The sequence below is a fragment of the Sciurus vulgaris genome, assembly GCF_902686455.1.
Source record: "Sciurus vulgaris genome assembly, chromosome: 9".
NCBI classification, from domain to species: Eukaryota; Metazoa; Chordata; class Mammalia; order Rodentia; family Sciuridae; genus Sciurus; species Sciurus vulgaris.
This window is the reverse complement of record NC_136469.1, coordinates 33317143-33335508: the sequence shown is the minus strand read 5'-3', so window position 1 is coordinate 33335508 and position 18366 is coordinate 33317143. Positions and strand designations below refer to the sequence as shown.

General features: G+C 35.7%; 1 protein-coding gene across 2 annotated transcripts in view; it reads left to right on the top strand.

The window, feature by feature from the left end:
• The first annotated feature begins 374 nt into the window (after positions 1–374).
• Positions 375–18366, top strand: part of MAP9 (microtubule associated protein 9) — a 32719-nt gene continuing 14727 nt past the window's right edge. The window contains exons 1-8 of one of the 2 annotated variants that reach the window (XM_079152927.1): positions 375–519; positions 1333–1486; positions 2345–2429; positions 3576–3896; positions 6819–7036; positions 14023–14116; positions 15597–15829; positions 17708–17778. In XM_079152927.1, coding sequence (XP_079009053.1) covers positions 1412–1486; positions 2345–2429; positions 3576–3896; positions 6819–7036; positions 14023–14116; positions 15597–15829; positions 17708–17778 — 1097 coding nt within the window. In that variant the 5' untranslated portion in view covers positions 375–519; positions 1333–1411. Of the gene's footprint in view, positions 520–1332; positions 1487–2344; positions 2430–3575; positions 3897–6815; positions 7037–14022; positions 14117–15596; positions 15830–17707; positions 17779–18366 lie in introns of both variants that reach the window. The other variant, XM_079152926.1, reaches the window with a different exon arrangement.

Genomic DNA, 18366 nt, shown 5'->3' with positions numbered 1-18366 from the left:
GCGGTGTGCAAACGTCACTACTCTGCTACTCTGTCACATCCGTTCACATTCTACGCCTTCTCCGATTGGCAGAAGTCTCGGTCCTAACTCCGGAAAAGCTCTGTTTGTACGTTGGGTCATGCAACGTGTGCAGATTTAGACCCTCACTCAGTGGCAAGGGCAAGGAAGGCTCTCAGGAGCCGGGCGAATCCCGTCTCCTAGGCAACAGAGTAGGGCGCAGAACCCTCTCCCGAGACCGTCAGGTGATGTCACTTCCTTGGTTTAGGTGGTTGCCGCAGTGACGCGTTAGGCGGAAGAACGGTGTTGGGTACCAGAGAGACACGACCCTGTAAAAGTCACTTCCTCCCAGGGACGCTGTTGCCTAGCAACCTCCTCCCGCCTCTGTCTTTAGCCCCGCCCCCTTGCTTAGTCCGGGTTCCTGAGCGCTGCCGGGCAGGCCCAGGCTAAAGCGAGAGGCTCCTGCACCAGGCCAGCCGTGTTCCTGCAGGTCGATGGGAGCCCGCCGCAGGCCTGGCGCGGGTGGGTGCAGAACGCGGACGTCGGGGCGGCGGAGCGCGGCGGCGGTGACAGCCTGGGGTGTGCATCCGCCGGGCTCGTGCTGGGCCCCGGCGCGGGAGCTGCGGGCGGGGCTCTGAAGGGCACCTGGCCAGGCCGGGAGCGGCTGCGGGTTGGGACGCGCTCTGATGCGGGTGATCCTGCGGCCCAGGTCTGGGCCTTCAGCTTGGAGCTTGAGCAACAGCGGTGTTAATACAGCCTATCGCGGAAACCTCGTTTTGTTTTAGCCTGTTAACTCTTCAGAGAGCGAAAAGTGGCATGAAGAAGTATCGCTGGCTGCTTGTGCTTAAGCATTTATGATCATTTTCTTTGCATAGAGCTACAATGCAAGCAATTTGTGTAGGGGGCTAGTGCTTTTATAACGTATACAATCTTCTTGGTAGCCTTTTAAATAAAGCATGACTTCTTTCGATCAATGCTTTACTTTTTTAAGTGGAAGAGAGGGGGAAAATAGGGTGTTATGTATTAATTGGCAACCATTTTTTGTATTAACCTTTTGCAGTCATTTATTTGTTAGTCCTTATAATACAAGACTGGCATTTTTCTTTTTTTTTTTTTCTTCTTATATTTTTTGATACACGTTTGTTATGAGAATTTGTTGATTCTTTACAAGAACTCTACATTTTTAGGTGAAGATGTAGTCAATGTTCATGTAATACTTTTTAAATTTGGTTTGTCTATTTTTTTCTTCCTGTTTTATTTATTTTTTTGTGTGCATTAAATGTAGTAATAGAAATTTTTAAGCATGCCAACAAGTCTGTTTTTCATCTTTTTCAGCCACCATCAGAGGTTGAATGAATTACTTCAATTATTTATTAGCCATTTGATAAAGGTAACAAGAAAAATAAAATCAACTATGTCCGATGAAGTTTTCAGCACAACTTTGGCATACACAAAGAGTCCAAAAGTTACCAAAAGAACTACTTTCCAGGTAAAATATTTCAAGGCATTTTTGTTTTGGATAATTTTGTGTTATGAATGTAGGGGGTTGGTGATTCTTGGATCCCATCCTTTATAAAACAGGAGTAAATCTTCTATTCCTTTTGAAATTTTGCAGATCATCATGGTGTTTAAGCACCAGTATTACAAATCCTCATTTGTGGTTTTAAGGACATCAAAGTAACCTCAGTACTTACTAAGTTAAAAGTTAAAGTGCAACTTTACATTGTTATTTTCACATAAAATCTTCTTTTTTTCTATAGCCTAGCATGAAGTTTTTTCTCCTGGGTAGCTACAGTTTTTTGAACTTAATCTTTAAATTTACAGTATTGGTGATATACTCTTCTGCAATATACTTAAAAAGTACCAGTTTGAGTCTGGGAATGTAGGTCAGTAGTAGGTGTGTGCTTAGCATGCAGGAGGTCCTAGATTCAATCCCCAATACCAAAAACAACAACAACAACAAAAACACAAACAAGAAAAACCCAACAAACCCTCCAAACAAAACAAAAAAAGAGCCACTTTCTTCCAAAATGGCAGTTTGTAATAAATCCTATCTAAATTGAGTCCCCTCTTACCTATTACTCTTTAGCTCAAGTTATAATCTGAAATGAATTTATTTGATATTGTCTGTCTCCTCCAGTTTAACTGTAGGCACCATGAGGGAGAGCCCTTGGTGGTGATTATCTGCATTGAGTCTCCTCACCTGGGTGCATGGTACAAAGTAGGCTTGGAGTGAGTGTTCCTTAGATGAATGAAACTTGCTTGAAAGAATAATGATTTGTTTACAAATTAATTCTAGATATGAGAACTCTCTGAATAGGGATTGACTTTAATTATCTCGTTTCAGGATGAGCTAATAAGAGCAATTACAGCTCGCTCAGCCAGACAGAGGAGTTCTGAATACTCAGATGACTTTGACAGTGATGAGATTGGTATGTGAGAGTATTGAAAAGTAAAATATTTTTGTTTTTTGCTTCATTACATTTAGCCTTCTCCCCTCTCCCTAAAAAAACCACTTATGTTAAAATAATGCCTTTGACTTCCCTAGTTTTAGATTACCAACTTTTAATGAGTTAGAGAGCCAGTCCTAATTTTCAAGAAGTTTTTTGATTGTCCTTGGTTGATTGTGAATGTGTATTTGAATATGTAAATTAACAGCAGTAAAATGATGACTGAGGGGGCAAACTACATGGAAGAGGACAGATTCTTCCTTAAAGGTAACACTAGGGGGCCCTACAGCTAGTTGGTAACCAGGTTCAGAGAGCTAAATTTTAGTGTACATAAGAAGCACTTTTATAACACTAGTTATATATCAGATCTTCAGACTATAATAAAGTGACCTTTTAAAAACAACAGATTATTCACACTGCATTTATCAATACCATTTCGATTTAATTTGGTTTATGTTAATTAGGTAAAAATATTAATACTTTAAGCTTCAGGTGTACACATACAGAATTCTGAACTTGAAATTCAATAGTCTACTTTTGATATATATTCAATCAATAACTCTTAATGTTCTCTGTAAAAATACATTATAGTAATTTACTGCTCTGTTGTTAACATTCTTTATTACCTTTCTTTTAGTAAAATCTAGTATTTTTGGTATGGATGCATAAAAAAAATCTAGTTAAACTAGTCTGCTTACAGAGAAAATCAAATTCTTGATTTTATATGATGAAATTATTTACAAATGAAATGTTCTACTCTCCAAAGTAGAATTTGAATATTCCAAGGCTGATTGTTATTTTTTGGAATCTTTGGATGGCATTTCCCAGAATAAGCACAGTGTTTGGCACCCTGTGGGCACTCAATAAACACTTCAATAAATTAATGAAATTGAATGTTTTATGTCATAAATTTAAATTCAGAACAGCCTACATAAACTGTTTCTAAGAGCTACAAATAACTACAAAAACTGTTTCTAAGAGCTAAAAATAAATTTGCAGCCTATACATGGTTATAAATTTACTTTTAGTCATTTCTAGACTTTAAGGTAATCTTGCTTTCTAAAAAACTAAGACTTTAAGAGATTTAAAATATACTATTGAAAACATTTTTTCTTGTCTGTTTTTCAGTTTCATTGGGTGATTTTTCTGATACCTCAGTAGATGAAAATTCCATTAAGAAAAAAATGAATGATTTTCATATATCAGATGATGAAGAAAATAATTCTCCAAAACTATCTTTTTTGAAAACCAAGAAATCCAACAGTGACATACGGGAAGATGAGCCAGAATTCGCTGTCAAAAACAGTGAAGGTGTGACCCTCAATGGTTGTGATGACATGGTGGTGGATTCCTCATCTGAACCTCAAGATAAAGATCAAGAAGTTGAAAAAGAGAGAATTAAACTCAAACCTAAACCCAGAATTCTTTCCCTCAAAAGCACGTCTTCAGGTAGGTTGTTAGATACTATGATTGTATTTCTTGAAAATTTACTTTAAGATAATAATTTCAGAATATCTTTAAATGGTAGCTAGTATTTAGTTAAGAAAAAATAATCATATTTAACTTTCAGTTTTGCAAAAATAAGACAATAGAATCACAGAGAAAGCTCATAATTCTGATATCCAGTTGTATATTCAGTCTTGAATCTCTTCTGGTGCCTAAAAAATGCCAAAGCACCTGTAGTCACCTCTAGCTGCAACTCCCAAAGCACATAGGCCCATAAGCTTCAGTTTTGTTCTTAGGGATGGATTCTTCTGATCCACCTCACACTCTAAATATTAAAACAATCATTTCCAGAGCTATGGAGCATTCAGTGGTAGAGCGCTTGCCTAACATGTACAAGGCCCTCGTTTCAGTCCCCATCACCACAGAACAATCATTTCCATACCAATATTTTGCCAAAACAGTTTTTTGGTATTGGTATATTTGAAAGGGAAGAGTGTGTTTTTTTGTCATTGCTGTTGTTTATTGAAGCTTCCAGACTCTCCGTAAGAAAATAGAATCTCCATTTGATCTTTCCATTGCATTGGAAAATTCACTAAAATTCTGTATTCTGAGGAGATGTTCTTGGTGTGATCTGGGCGTACAAGCGTTCTTCCCACTACTCTGCTGAACTCCAGGCACAGTGGATCAAAGTTGGAACGAAGCTGTAACCAGCCCCTTTAAAGTCCCTTGGAAGATGCACAAAAATTTGTGCGCGCAAGGTTAAGAGTTTGATATCTTTCAGTCTTATTTCTTTCATTTTATAAAGGAAATATTAGTTGATGCCAGCCTTAATAAAAATCTCCTTTCTTTATATTATCGATAAATACAGTGCTGGTAAACATTTCATACTTTTCATGGTAGATATCACTGATAACATCAGACAAAACTTTATTTCAGATATGTATTAGGGAATCACTTCCTCCTTTCTGATATACACAATCCCATTAACTTTGTAATAAGGGGAAGATGCAAGCAGAACAAAAAACACTAGAGTAATGTCTAAGACTCTGAAAAACAAGCCATCATAAATTAGTTATATGTGACTTCAGCAAATAGCTTAAATCTCACTATCCTCATGATGAGGAGAAAACCTGCTCTTCTTGTCCTACAAAATTGTTTTGAGAATCTAATGAATAAGTGTCATAAACTATAAAACAATACAAAAGTGCAAACACAAAGCATAATGAGATCGTTAACTTGCTGAAGTACCTTCCCAGGGTAATGAGTGGAACCGACAAAGGAGAGAAGGGGAACTTAATAGAACTTGGTTATTTTAAAAAAATGAGCATATAGCAGCAAAAGAATGGTGTTAAACAGGTGGAAAAATATATTAGAAATATATAGTAAATAACTAGCAAAACTAACTATTTTATGTTAAAAAGTTGCAGTGAATTACAATGAATAAGGAAATGCTGTATTTTAGCCACAAGGTGGCAGCATGACTGCAAACTCTCTACTGAAGCTCTGCAATATTAAATTCAGCATATGTAACAAAAACCTTAGCTTAAGTAGTAACAGTAGGGAAGAGCATAGAATAAACAAGAACTTTTCAAGTAGAATCATTGGGTGTAGTGACTTTGATTGTAGGGAAAAATGGAGGGAGGAATCTAGGATGATTCTTTGATTTGGGCTTGAACTTTTGACCAGAGTTTAAGACATAGCTAAAACTGGCAAGGAAGCATTTATAGTGGTTACTAGTTTGGCAAGGTTTGGAATCTTCTAACAGCATTCATAAGCCCTTTGGTAGTTAAAGAAGAGGTAAATATTAATTAACCTAGTTTTGAAGTTGTAAAAGAATACATTAGTAAAACAGTGAAGAGATATGTGATACAGGTAAAATTTACAAGAAGTACGTAAACAAAGAACATTTCTATCAGTGTTTTGAGAGCTAGAAGCATACCAGCATACCAGCATGCAGGTTTTAAACTTTGGAGGCATGGGAAAATGAACTGAAATTTCATTCAGTTATTTTTTTCATTCGTTTGTCTTTGTGGCAGTGGGGATGGAACCTGGGGCCTCCTGCATTCTGAGAATAGGCTCTACAGCAAGTTACATGCCAACCCTAACTGTACAGTTTTAACTGCTGCTAGGGAAGTTTAATAGACTCAAAGAATGGTAACTCACTAATCATGTGGCTCTGCATTCACTCCTCCAGTGAGAGGTTGAGACTTCTATCCCTGTGTCCAGTGTTACCTTTGTCTTATCATTGTGTTGGTTTAGGCAGATCCATAATCCCAGCTATCAGAAGGCAAAGGCAGGAGTTCAAGTTCAAGGTCAGGCTCAGCAACTTAGTGAGACTCTGTCTTTAAATTAAAATAAAAAATGAGGGACTGCGGATGTAGCTCAGTGGTAGAGTGAGTGCCCTTAGGTTCAACCCCCAGTTAAACAAAAATTAAATTAAATTAAATTAAATGTTTAAAGAAATCTTTTTTCCCAGCCTGTAAAAATCCATGCACATGGCTATTGTCACTGTATGATGATGAGGGCCAATAATATGTATACAGCCTGGCTTCAGGTACATAATAGAGGTTTGATGCATGCACCTCCTCATTTTAGAGGCAAGGTTTTTTGTTTTAAAAAATATTTTGAATACTATGAGAGTTCATAAAGTTGAACAATTAACTTCTCTTGAAATTAAAGTATACTGGTCACTTTCAGGATGGCAACATTGTTAAAAATTTTAGATCATAAATTATTGCTTATTGGGGCCTTATTAGAGCTTATGGAGAAGGGTATAGTCTTCATCTGGATTCTGCAGGACAGGGAGCCCAGGAACATGGCACTGGAGGGAAGTTTGGTGCCCTGGGACAGGGCCAAGTTTGAAGCCAAGGTGCTTTTTTTTTTTTTTTTTTTCCAATCATCTTAAAGCATTTTATTTTTCAGCAGAAAATAGCAGCAGCCTTGAAACAGTTGACCACTTTAAGCCTTTACCTCTGCCAAGGAGCATGTTAAAAAAGAGTAGGCTCGTGGAGGAGAAAGAAAGACTAGAAGATAAAGAAACTGCTCTCAGTGAAGACGTCGATTCTGCTCCTCCCCTCCCAAGGCTGGATGGCAGACAGTTAGAAGCTAAGGAAAAAACATTCTCTGAAAACCTTGATCTTGAGGTTGGCACTGCTGCTGAGTTGTTGAATCATATTTCTTGAATTCAGGCATTTGCATCTGATTACTAGAAAAAAAGAATGAATTGTGTGCATGCATTTTTGTGTATGTGTGGGTTTTACATGTTTGCTTCTACAATTGATCAGGAAATAATTTTAAACCTTTTTTAATAGACTATATTTCATTGAATCTAAAACCCCATCAATTATAAGACATGGTGTTATTTTAAATACCACTAAGAGAGAACAAAATCCTCCCAATTAAGCCATAATTTATGTTTTTAAGATGCTGCCCATTTCAGAGAAAGTAATATGTTAAAATAATTTTGCTCTTTTGAGTCTACATAATGCTACATATAATACTGTATATCTCTAATAATATATATATCAGTATTATATGTAATATTTGAGTTGTATAATTTATGGATAAGGAAATACTAATGACATTTTATGCATTTAGTTTTATTCACACAAAAATGTATTTTGAATGTTCATGACATTGCTTTATGTTCTTTGGTGTATGCCAAGTGAGATCAAATATGAATCTGGGTTTCAGGAGGGAGTTTGCTATATATTATTATTAAGGGAGAACATTTGTCCCTTCTTTTTATATTTCACTATAGTAAGTGAACTTCTACCTTACATTTTGAAGGGAAAGTAGGAGAAACACATTCTTCCTCCATAATCTGTGTGAATGGATCAGGGAAAAGGAATAAGATGTTACCTGATCAATCTTATCTCTTTTTCTTATCACTTACCTGCTGTGTAGGTGTGTAAGGACACATTCTCTGGGAGGTGGTACAAGAGGAAGCAAACTCGGTAGATTCACATTTTGCTCTGCAATTCTGTGCCGTTTTTTAATTTACTCTGAAAAAATCAAGAGAAGAAACCCAAACACTTTACTTTATATTTAATATAACTCTGATCAACTGAAAGTTGTATTTCTTGCAGATGATATAACAAAGTGACACACACTGAGAGATTTAAAACAACAGAAATTTACTCCCTTAGTTCTGAAAGCCAAAAGTCCTAATCAAGACCCCAATCAGCAAGGCCCTATCCCTTCAAAAGCCTTTAAGGAAGAGTCTCCTCCAGTTTTTGCTGGCCTCCAACAATCCTTGGCATTTCCTAATTTATAGATGCCTGCATCACCACATGACCTTCCTGTTTCCTTTATGCCTCTGTTTCTCCCTATTCTTTCTTAAAAAAAGATACCATCAGATATTGGAGCTTTAATCCAATGTCTTTATCTTAACTAAGTACAAGCAACTTATTTCTTTTTAAGGTCTTCTGGATGGCTTGTATTTTGGGGGTATACCATTTAAAAAGGAATACATACCTAACTTTAAATGATATTTTCAAACATTTTTTATATTTCTCAATTAAGAAAAAAGATTGCTAAGATTATTTAAGTTACATCATACTGTGATAAATAATTTAATAGAAAATACCCAACCATAATTCCACCACATGATAGCAATGAAGTTTACTATTCTTACTCCCTTTAAAGCTGTTTTCTCATATTTGTATCATTAATTTATCATCTTAGCCTACATCATGTTTTGTGTTGTGCTTTTTCTGTGTCTCTTAGAATTAGGTCATGGAGTGCTTCCATGTTGCTGGGTGATCTTAAGACCACATGCACATTAATGTCTGTAACATAGCCCATAGTGTACAACTATTATTGCTAGACACTTCTACATTTAACACTTTAAGTGTCTCATACTTTTCAATATGAAAATCTTCCTGACTGTGCTCTAAATCCACCATCTCAGGGATTTCCCATCTATTTTCTATTCTTTCTGCTTGTGTGTAACAACCTTTGGCTCCTCACTGGTCTATTCCATCTGCATTCAGTCATGCTCAAACTTCTTTATCTGTGTATAAACACTCACTTGACACTGTACCCTCCCTACTGCTTTACAGTCAGTAACAAAATACCTGAGATAATCAACTGAAGAGGAGGGACAATTCAGAATTTTGGAGAGTTTAGTCCTTGGTTGATTGGCATGACTGATTTGGGCTTGTGGCTAGGTGGTGAGTCATGGTGGAAGTGCATTGTGGAGACCTCATGGCATCTGGGAAGCAGAGAGAAAGAATATGGAAGGACCAGGCTCCCAATATCCCCTTCAAGGGTGCACCATCAATGATCCAACTTTCTCCTGGGAGACCACCTCTGAAAGATTCCACCACCTCCCCATAGTACCATGGGCTGTGAACCACGACCTTAATACATGGGTCTTTGGGGACATTTAAGATCCATACTATAGCATAATCCTGCAGATGTCACAATCAGACACTGCAAGGGTGAGCCCTGCAGACTTGGCATCCTAGAATCAACTCTGATGGATCAAAGCACAATATTTTATTATGGGATTTTATTTGTTAACATTTTATTAAGACTTCTACATAAATATTTATGAAGTCTGTTGGTCTATAGTTTTTTTTTTTTTTTTTCTTATAAGGGTCTTATTGGAATTGTGTGTCAAATGAATTAGGGAGTATCTCTTTACCTTTTATTTTCTAAAAGTTTGGTAAGAAACCAAAAGTCAAAAAAAGTTTGGTAAGAAACCTTAAGTAAAAACATTCACGATGGAATTTAAATTAAAGTAAATTCATTAAATTAAATTAAATGCAGTAAATTTAGTTTTTTATAGATATATTGGTATTCAGATTTTTTTTTATCAGTTTGGTAATTTGCTTTTAAGAAATTTGCCCATTTCACCTGACATGTCAAACTTACAAACACACTTTTTCTTGATATTTCCCTATCATTTTGAGGATTAGAGGTCATCATGTCATTGTGTCTTTTATTTCTGACATATTTAATTTACAGTTTTTACCCTTCTAGTTAAATGTTGGTAGTCATCGTTTAGTTTTATTAAACTTTTCAAAGAACCAGCTTTGGCTTTGTTAGTTTCCTCTATTGTTTGTTTTCAGTTTTGCTAATTGTCATCTTTATTATATCTTCTCTTTTATTTTATTGGATTCTATTTAAGTTTGAAAGTTTTCTTCTTGATTTTTGGTCTTGAATCCTCTGTTGAAACCACTGAAAGCTATACATTTCCTTTTCTGTACTGTTTAACATCCTACTTTTTCAATGCCTTTTCTTTTCATCAGGATTTCCTTAAATGAATTTTCTAATATCTCATGTGTTCTCTTTTTTGACCAATTGTTTATTTTGTGGTGCATGATATTTTTTTTCCAAATATTTGGGTCTTCTCTAGACTTACTTTTGCTACTGATTATAAATTCATTTTATTGTGGCTCAAAGACTATATCTTATATGATTTCAAAATTTTAAAAGAGCTGTTTGTTAATGGCATAGCCTAAGTGTATCCTGTGTAAGTGCCATTTGCATTGGCAAAGTACACTGTCTAGGATATAACGTTTTACAATTTCAGTTTGGTCAAGGTGGTTGGTAGTATCACTCAGATCTTCTCTATCTTTACTGATTTTTTTTTGTCAGTTAACTTACCAATTACTACCTTAAAGATGTTCATATGTCCCGTTATGTTTGTGGATTTGCTTATGCATACATCTCTTTAGCTCTGTCAGAATTTTTTGTTATGCTAGTAACTCTGTTACTAGCATATACATATTAATTATCCCTTTTGAGATGTCTTTACCTCTGGTAATATTCCTTATCTGCAGTTCACTTTGATACTTCACCTTGCCGAACTCCGGTGCTTGTATAATATACATGTTTCTATGAGTTTTCTGTAAAACTAATTTTCTCTACTTTAAGTGAATATCTTATAATGATTTAGGTCACATTTTTTATTTTTTAAATGAAGTCTGACAATCTGTGCATTTTAATTCTGGTGTTCTGTCAATTTGTGAGTGTTTTCACCATTTACTTTTAATGTAAACACTGACACAGTTGGATTTAAGACCAGTTTGTTACTGTTTGTTTTCTCTTTGCTTTGTTATGTTATTCCTCTGTTACTCCTTCCTGCCATTTTAGAGCACTAATCATGTGTTTTAATTTTCCCATTATTTATTTATTTATTTATTTTACTGGGAATTGAGCCCACCATGCTACAATCCCAGCCCTTTTTTATTTTGAGACAGGGCCTCACTAAATTGCTGAGGCTGATCATGAATTTGTGATCCTCCTGCCTCAGCCTCCTGAATCACTGGGCTCATAGAGGCATGTGCCCAGCTCTGTTGAACTTTGAACTGTCCCTATTTGCACTATAGAGTTGATACCGTATTTCACATCCCATATAGAACCTCTTCACAGTTCAGTTCCCTATAGTGCCTCACCCATTGTGCTATCATTGGCATGTATACTACATCTACATGATATAATTCCCACAATTCCACATTATAAGTTTCCACTAACAAGACTTCAAAACTTTTTGTCTTAGGTTTTCAAAGAATTAAAAGAAGAATGAATATTTAAAATTTTCTTATATATAGTGTTTCTAGAGATCTTCTTCCTATGGATCCAGATTATCATTTCATGTTATTTCCATTTAGTCTAATGTACTTTGTTTTCATTTCCTGTAATGCAGGTTGGTCAGTAATAGATTTTCTCAGTCTGTTCTTATCTAGAAAGTGCTTATTTATCTTCATTTTTGGAGGATGATTTAGCTGAACTTCTTGACTGACAGTTCCTTTCTCTGACCCCTACCTCTTTATCAGTTTCCATTGTTCCTGGCCCCTCTTGTTTCTGTTGAGAAATAAGCAATCACTCATTTTATTCTCCTACATAAAATATGCTGTTGTTTTCCTCCTGCTTTCAGTAATATTTTCAAGATTTATTTTTCAATTATAGCAGTTTGACTACAAGTAGGTACCTAGGTCTAGTTTCTTTATATTTTCCGTGTGGGGCTAGTTGAACTTTTGGGATCTATAAGCTGACACCTGCCAGGAAAATGGGAAGTTTTTGTTTTTCTTTTTTTTAATTTTTACTACATTATTTTTCTTTTCTTTTCTTTTGGGATGTTTAAATTTTTGATGAATCTCACTGATCTCAGAAGTTCTGTTTCTTTAATCTTTTTTCCTACTTGTTTTCCAGATTGAGTAATTTGTATTGTTCCTTCTTCAAGTTCACTGACTTTTTCTACCATCTCTGATCTGCTAATAAGTCTCTCTGGTGATTTTTTCAGTTATTATAGAGTTTAGCTCTAGAGTTTTCATTGATATTTTTATATTTTCTATATCTCTATGATCCACATCTGTTCAGCTATCATGCATACATTTTCTTAAAGTGCTTGAACAATCTTATAATAACTACCTTAAAGTCTTTAGTAACTTCAACAATCAGATTGTCTCAAGATTCTTTTTACTGTGATTCTTTTTTTATTCTTCATGAGTTTGTGTTTTCTTATTTCTTCATCTGCTTAGTGGCTTTTGATTGAATACACGATATTATGAATGGTATGTTGCAAAGATTTTAGATTACATTATGTGCCTCTGAGCATATTTTCTAGTAAGCAAATATTGTGTCTCGATACAAGTTTTTACCTCTTTCTCCCTTGCAATAGATATCAATAGGAATCCCTGCTTATTTCTTTCAGTTTCTAGTTTCTATAGTTTCATATCATCTTCTGAGGTCTTCTTTATGTCATATATAGATATGCCAAAGGTTTTAGAAGAATTCTGGATACAGATTCCAAGGCTTCACAACTCCTTCTCAAATGTATTGACTCCTCTGTGCTCTCAAGCCACTCCCTAGCCTTCTACCACTTGAACTGCGCAGGTTGAGAAATACCTTAAATCCAAAAACTACCAAGCATGCAGATCTCTTCAGGTGTAACTTTGTCTTTCAAGGTAGACTCCAGTGTCTCATCCCTTCTGACATTTTCCCAAATGTTTTCTTCTTATTGCTTTTGATATATAATTTCCTGTGAGCACATAAAATATTAAGGGAAAGAAACTAAATATTGCTATTTATGCAACAAAAATAAAATTCTTACATTATAATATCACCTTAGGCTAGTTTATTATTCTCTAAAGAATTGTGTATTTTAGATACAAGTACGATAATTTCATTTCAGATTTCAAATTCACATGATTGAAATTTATGTACCTTTTTCACCTATAATATTTGCAAGTAGCTATCTGCTTGGTTTTATAAATTGCTTTCATTGGGACAACTAGTAATATTTGTTTGAAACAAGTTTGCCCAGCACAGTGGTGAGTACCTGTAATCTTACAGGCTTAGGAGACTGAGACAGGAGGATTGAGAGTTCATAGCCAGCCTCAGAAACTTAGCAAGGCCCTAAACAACTCAGTGAGACCCTGTCTCTAAATAAAATAAAATACAAAAAAGGGCTGGGGCACCGCAAAAAAAAAAAAAAAAAAAAAAAAGGGCTGGGGATGTGACTTAATGATTGTGTGCCCTTGGGTTCAATCCCAGTACCAAAAAAAAAAAAAAAAAAAACTAAAAATTTTTTACCTCTTTTTTTTCATACTTTCCTTAAAAAGAAAATTGGAGACAGAGATCAAGATCAAATCTTTGCCTTAAATATTCATAGTCGATTTGATTTTAGAAAAGCAGGAGTTTTAAAAATTGCTAAAAACAAATACAGACAACATTTGATACAGATCTAGAATGACTCTTTTCATGACCACCTTTTTTGGATGGGAAGGTACCAGGGACTGAACTCAGGGGCACTCAACCACTGAGCCACACCCCCAGCCCATCTTGTATTTTATTTAGAGACAGGTCTCACTGAGTTCTTCAGTGCCTCCCTGTTGCTGAGGCTTGCTTTGAACTCAAGATCCTCTTGCCTCAGCCTCCCGAGCTGCTGAGATTACAGGCATGTGTCATCACACCCAGCTTCTAGTGACCTCTTGAAATGACCAAGACAGCAAGAGAGGCATATTTACCTCCAGTGGCTTAATGCTTTTGATGTTTCAATGGCAAATTCCTAATAATGCAGATTCCAAAGTTATGAGATGGTTTTAATAATGCTATGATGTCCATAAATATTCAAAACTAAGCTTAGATGGTAAATACTTTTTTTTTTTTTAAATAGGATCCATTGTTATCAAATTTATCATCATCAGCTCTTACAGAAGATCTTGGAAATTCCTTTTCACCAGGACCTGAGGGAAAAACAGCTATAAAAGGTAATTATATTCTAATTAATGTATATTATTTATGAACTTTGCATTGCTTAAAACACTTTGTAAGAGATATGATACTTTCCACAGTTAAAGAGAAAATATATATTTGTGTTAGCCTGAGTTTTTCAATCCCGACTGCATAGTCGACTGTGTGACTTTAAATGTAGAAACTAATCACTCAGTGCCTCAATTTCTCCAAATCTTACCTATCTCAAAAGATTATTGTAAAAATTAAATGATAGAGTGCAGTTTAGCCACTGGCCCACTTCTGGACACAAATGGAATGATCACTTAAGGTAAATTATTATAATGTACACGTTGCTGCAATAGTCTATACAATACTCCATAATAGCTAGGTGGGTTTCTGGGGTTTAAGCTTGATTTGAATCTGGGACCACTACATGAACAAAGGAACCTCTCTGACCTTGTATAATGATTTTTTAAAGTGTGGATAATAAGAATATCTACTTTATAGGGTGGTTGTGAGAAATAAACAAATTAATAATACATGTAAAACACTTAGAACAGTACCATAGTAAGCACATAGTAAATGTGAGGTGTAAGTGGTTTGTTTTCTTGGGCTTAATGAGAGCTAAAAGACATAACTGTTTCTAACAGTTATAAATGTCTAACTAACATTTATTAAGTGCTTACTATGTAGTAGAATTTTTGTCATTTTACAGATGAGAGACACTGAAGTGCAGACATATTGGGAAACATAGCCAAGGTCAGTGCTGGAGCCAGAGTTGAAATCTTTGGCTCCAAAGTCCTTGTTTGTTTCTCCAAAGAATCCAATCTCAGTTGAGTCATGTGCATTTCTCACATGTGAATATATAACTGTAATGATCATGGAATTTTAATACCTACTTACTCTAAATAAGTTCCAAAAAAAAGAGGCCGTAATGAAAGCAACAGAATTAAGACTTTTGATGACGAAAATGCAGTTTTGGCCGATAGGTAGATCCTGGTAGGAACCTCCTGTTTTCATAGTCTGTTTTTCCAGCCAAGAGCACACAGGCTTTGGAACTGAACACATGCTGCCATCTAAGTTACTTGGTTTATACCTCAACTAGTTCTTTTGGTGTGTGTTGGTTTGGAGGTAGTTATTCCATTCTAATTATGACTATGCTATTTTTTCAGAGTATTTTGTTTTGTTAAATGTTTCATTAGATTAAGAATAGCCATTTTTCTTTCCTAGATCATTGGGGGGAAAAGTGCATATGAGTTTAATATGATCATTTTCTTCATATTTTATTTTGCAAGAAAAAAGAGTACGTGGGACTGGGGATGTGGCTTAATGGTACAGCACCTACCTATCATGCTGGAGACCTGAGTTCAATCCCCAGCAACACCAAAAAAAGAAAAAGAAAGAAAGGAAAAAAAGAGATCACATACAATCTTCACTTAAAGGAATATATAGAATCTGTTTATCTACTTTTAATTGAGAAGAAGGTTTTAGTGCTGTTATTCTTTCTCAAAATAGATCAGAATGGAGAATTTCCTGAAAACCATAATTCCTTGAAATTAAATGAAAATGAAGAGAATTCAGATTTGATAAACTGTGTTTCTACTGAACTTGAGAAACCCCAGGAAATTCTAGTGCCTGCTGATACCCTTGAAGAAGAAAAAGAGAAGGCTGAACTGATGACAGATGGTGACTTAACAGCCGATCCCATGCTAGTTCAATCTCATACCAATGCAACAGAATCTGCAAAGGTATTTCTATAAACTTATGTCTTTCGTACTACAGCTTGAAACTCGAAAAAGGACTTGAAAGTGTTTGGTCCTTTATGTTCTGTACTTCTGTATTACCTGTGGGAAACTCATCTTTTGATAGTGGCATGATATTGTCTCACTTAATTCAGTAGAACTTTTATCTTCAAGAAAGATTTTCAGTTAATACAGTGAAACCCAGTGTTCTGTTAAAAATTACCAGTGGTATGTGGTCATATGTACTTATAAGTATCTCAGAAATACCTACAACTGTGTATGTTTCTATAAGTCTTTTACATTATAAAAAAATGCAGCTGTCTGGAACAAGTTTGAGATTTTTGAGATTGTGAAAGTTTTTTTTGGATATCACTTTAAAACATTTTTAACAATTTTCATGAACTTTTTTTTGGGGGGGGGTGCTGGGGATCGAACCCAGGGCCTTGTGCTTACAAGGCAAGCACTCTACCAACTGAGCTATCTCCCCAGCCCCCCATGAAAATCTTTTAAGAAATGCTTTTTAGATGGACAAGGTCATCATGAGGAACATTATCATTATAATCTTAGAAATAGATGTGTGGCACATAGAATTGCTTGTTCCTACAATTAATTGTACCAAGTACTATACTTTTAAAATGAATAGGATAGCATTTTTAGTCTTTATTTCTCCTGAGTTTAGTGTTTATCTCTTATAGCTGCAGTTTGCTAGCAGCTTACATTATTAGGGGAGGGAAGTAGTGCTGGCTGAACACTGGGGGTTGAACCGGACTTTCATAATATGTAGGGGTTTTTATAATTAAATTTATGGGAAAGGATTATTAAGTCAGGTTCCAAATATATCATCCTTAGCTGCCTTCCCTAGGAAAAACTGCTAAGTTAGGAATGTATTCACATCTATGTTCTCATTTTACTGTTAGCACCCACCCACCCATCTGTATAAGTAGAAAAGTTGTTCCTTAAAAGAAAGGATAGTCTTAGCTAGGTGCAGTGGGGCACCCTTGAATTCTAGCAGCTAGGGAGGCTGAGGCAAGAGGATTGAAAGTTTGAGGCCAGGCTCAGCAATTTGACAAGGACCTAAGCAACTCAGAACCTGTCTCAAAATAAATTAAAAGAGTAATGGATGTGACTCAGTGGCAAAGCACCTCTGGGTTGAATCCCTAGTACAAAAAAAAAAAAAAAAAATAGTATACAGCTTATAAGTGGAGCCCTTGAAATGCCCAAGAGGCAATTATAAATTAGAATAAGCAACTTACACATAACAAGTAAGATTATAACATATTTTCTTGGGCTAGACCCTTGTCTTTTTTCTCAGTCTCTACTGAGGGGTCTTTCCTGGATTTGAGTCTAATCACCTCCCACCCCACTGTTAAAGTCTCTTTGTTGGTTTATCATCTTGAGACTAAAACCCAAACTCCTCACCACCACCTAGTGATCTCACGTGATTCTTCTCGGACCCTGGTTTCTCCACTCACCTTACGTTCCCTGGGCTTCTGTACCACTGACTTCCGTGTTTTTCAAAAATGTCACTCGGGGGCTCTCAGCACTTCTCCTTCCATCCCGTAGATCTTCACCGTGGGCCCTTTCCTCCCATCATTCTCTGATCAGCTTCGTTACAGTAACCCCAGCCCCTCTCTAGTTACTCTTTGTCCCACTGTCATCTCCTGCATGAGTCACATTTGTTTGTGATTATTGCCAATCACTCCTCTCTGAAAGTTAGTATCCTTGAAGACATTTCATTCGCTGCTTTGTACCCAGTACCTTCTGTGCTTGATATGTAGTAGATGTGTAAAAATTAACAGTTTCATCTCTAAGCCTAACTGTGATTCTTCTGGTGAATAATCCATATGTGGATTATTTAAATTATTTGAATCTTCTATTTAACAGAAGGCGATCGAGGATAAAAATATGAAGAATAAAAAGTCAACCAACAACAGAGCATCTAGTGCAGGTGGCAGGTAATTAACATCCCTCTTTCATGGGTTTTCATTCTAGCAAGACTCATTTATATTTAAATTTCATAAGGCAAATTTGATTTGGCATTGTGGATTTTCTCCAATTTTATTTTTACCTGTAAGATGACTGGAGTAGAAACTTAATTATTAAACCCTGCAGTTAATCATATTCTTTTATAGTAAATAATAAAATGTTTACATCTATTACTGATTATTTTAATGCCTGGAATGTTTGCACAATACATTTGTTCTCCAAGATCTTCCTTTGAGGGATTTTTTCTTCTTCCATAATGTCATTGCATGGCTCCTAGAATAGAGCTTCTTCTGTTTTTGCTGAGATATTAGATATAAAGCTGAAGTCCAGCGTTATTCCTCTCTTTTAGTATCTTTGTCTAACACATACAAAATTGTACCTAAAGGGGTTTATGAACTAAGTGGGTTTAATACAGTGACAAGAATTGATACAGTTTCATCCATACTGCTGCTGATGAATGTTGCTAACTTAACTCCTCTGTGCTAATCAAAACCTAATGCATCTTTTATTCAGATCATGATTATAATCAGTCAAGTAGAGCAAGGCCAGTCAACTTC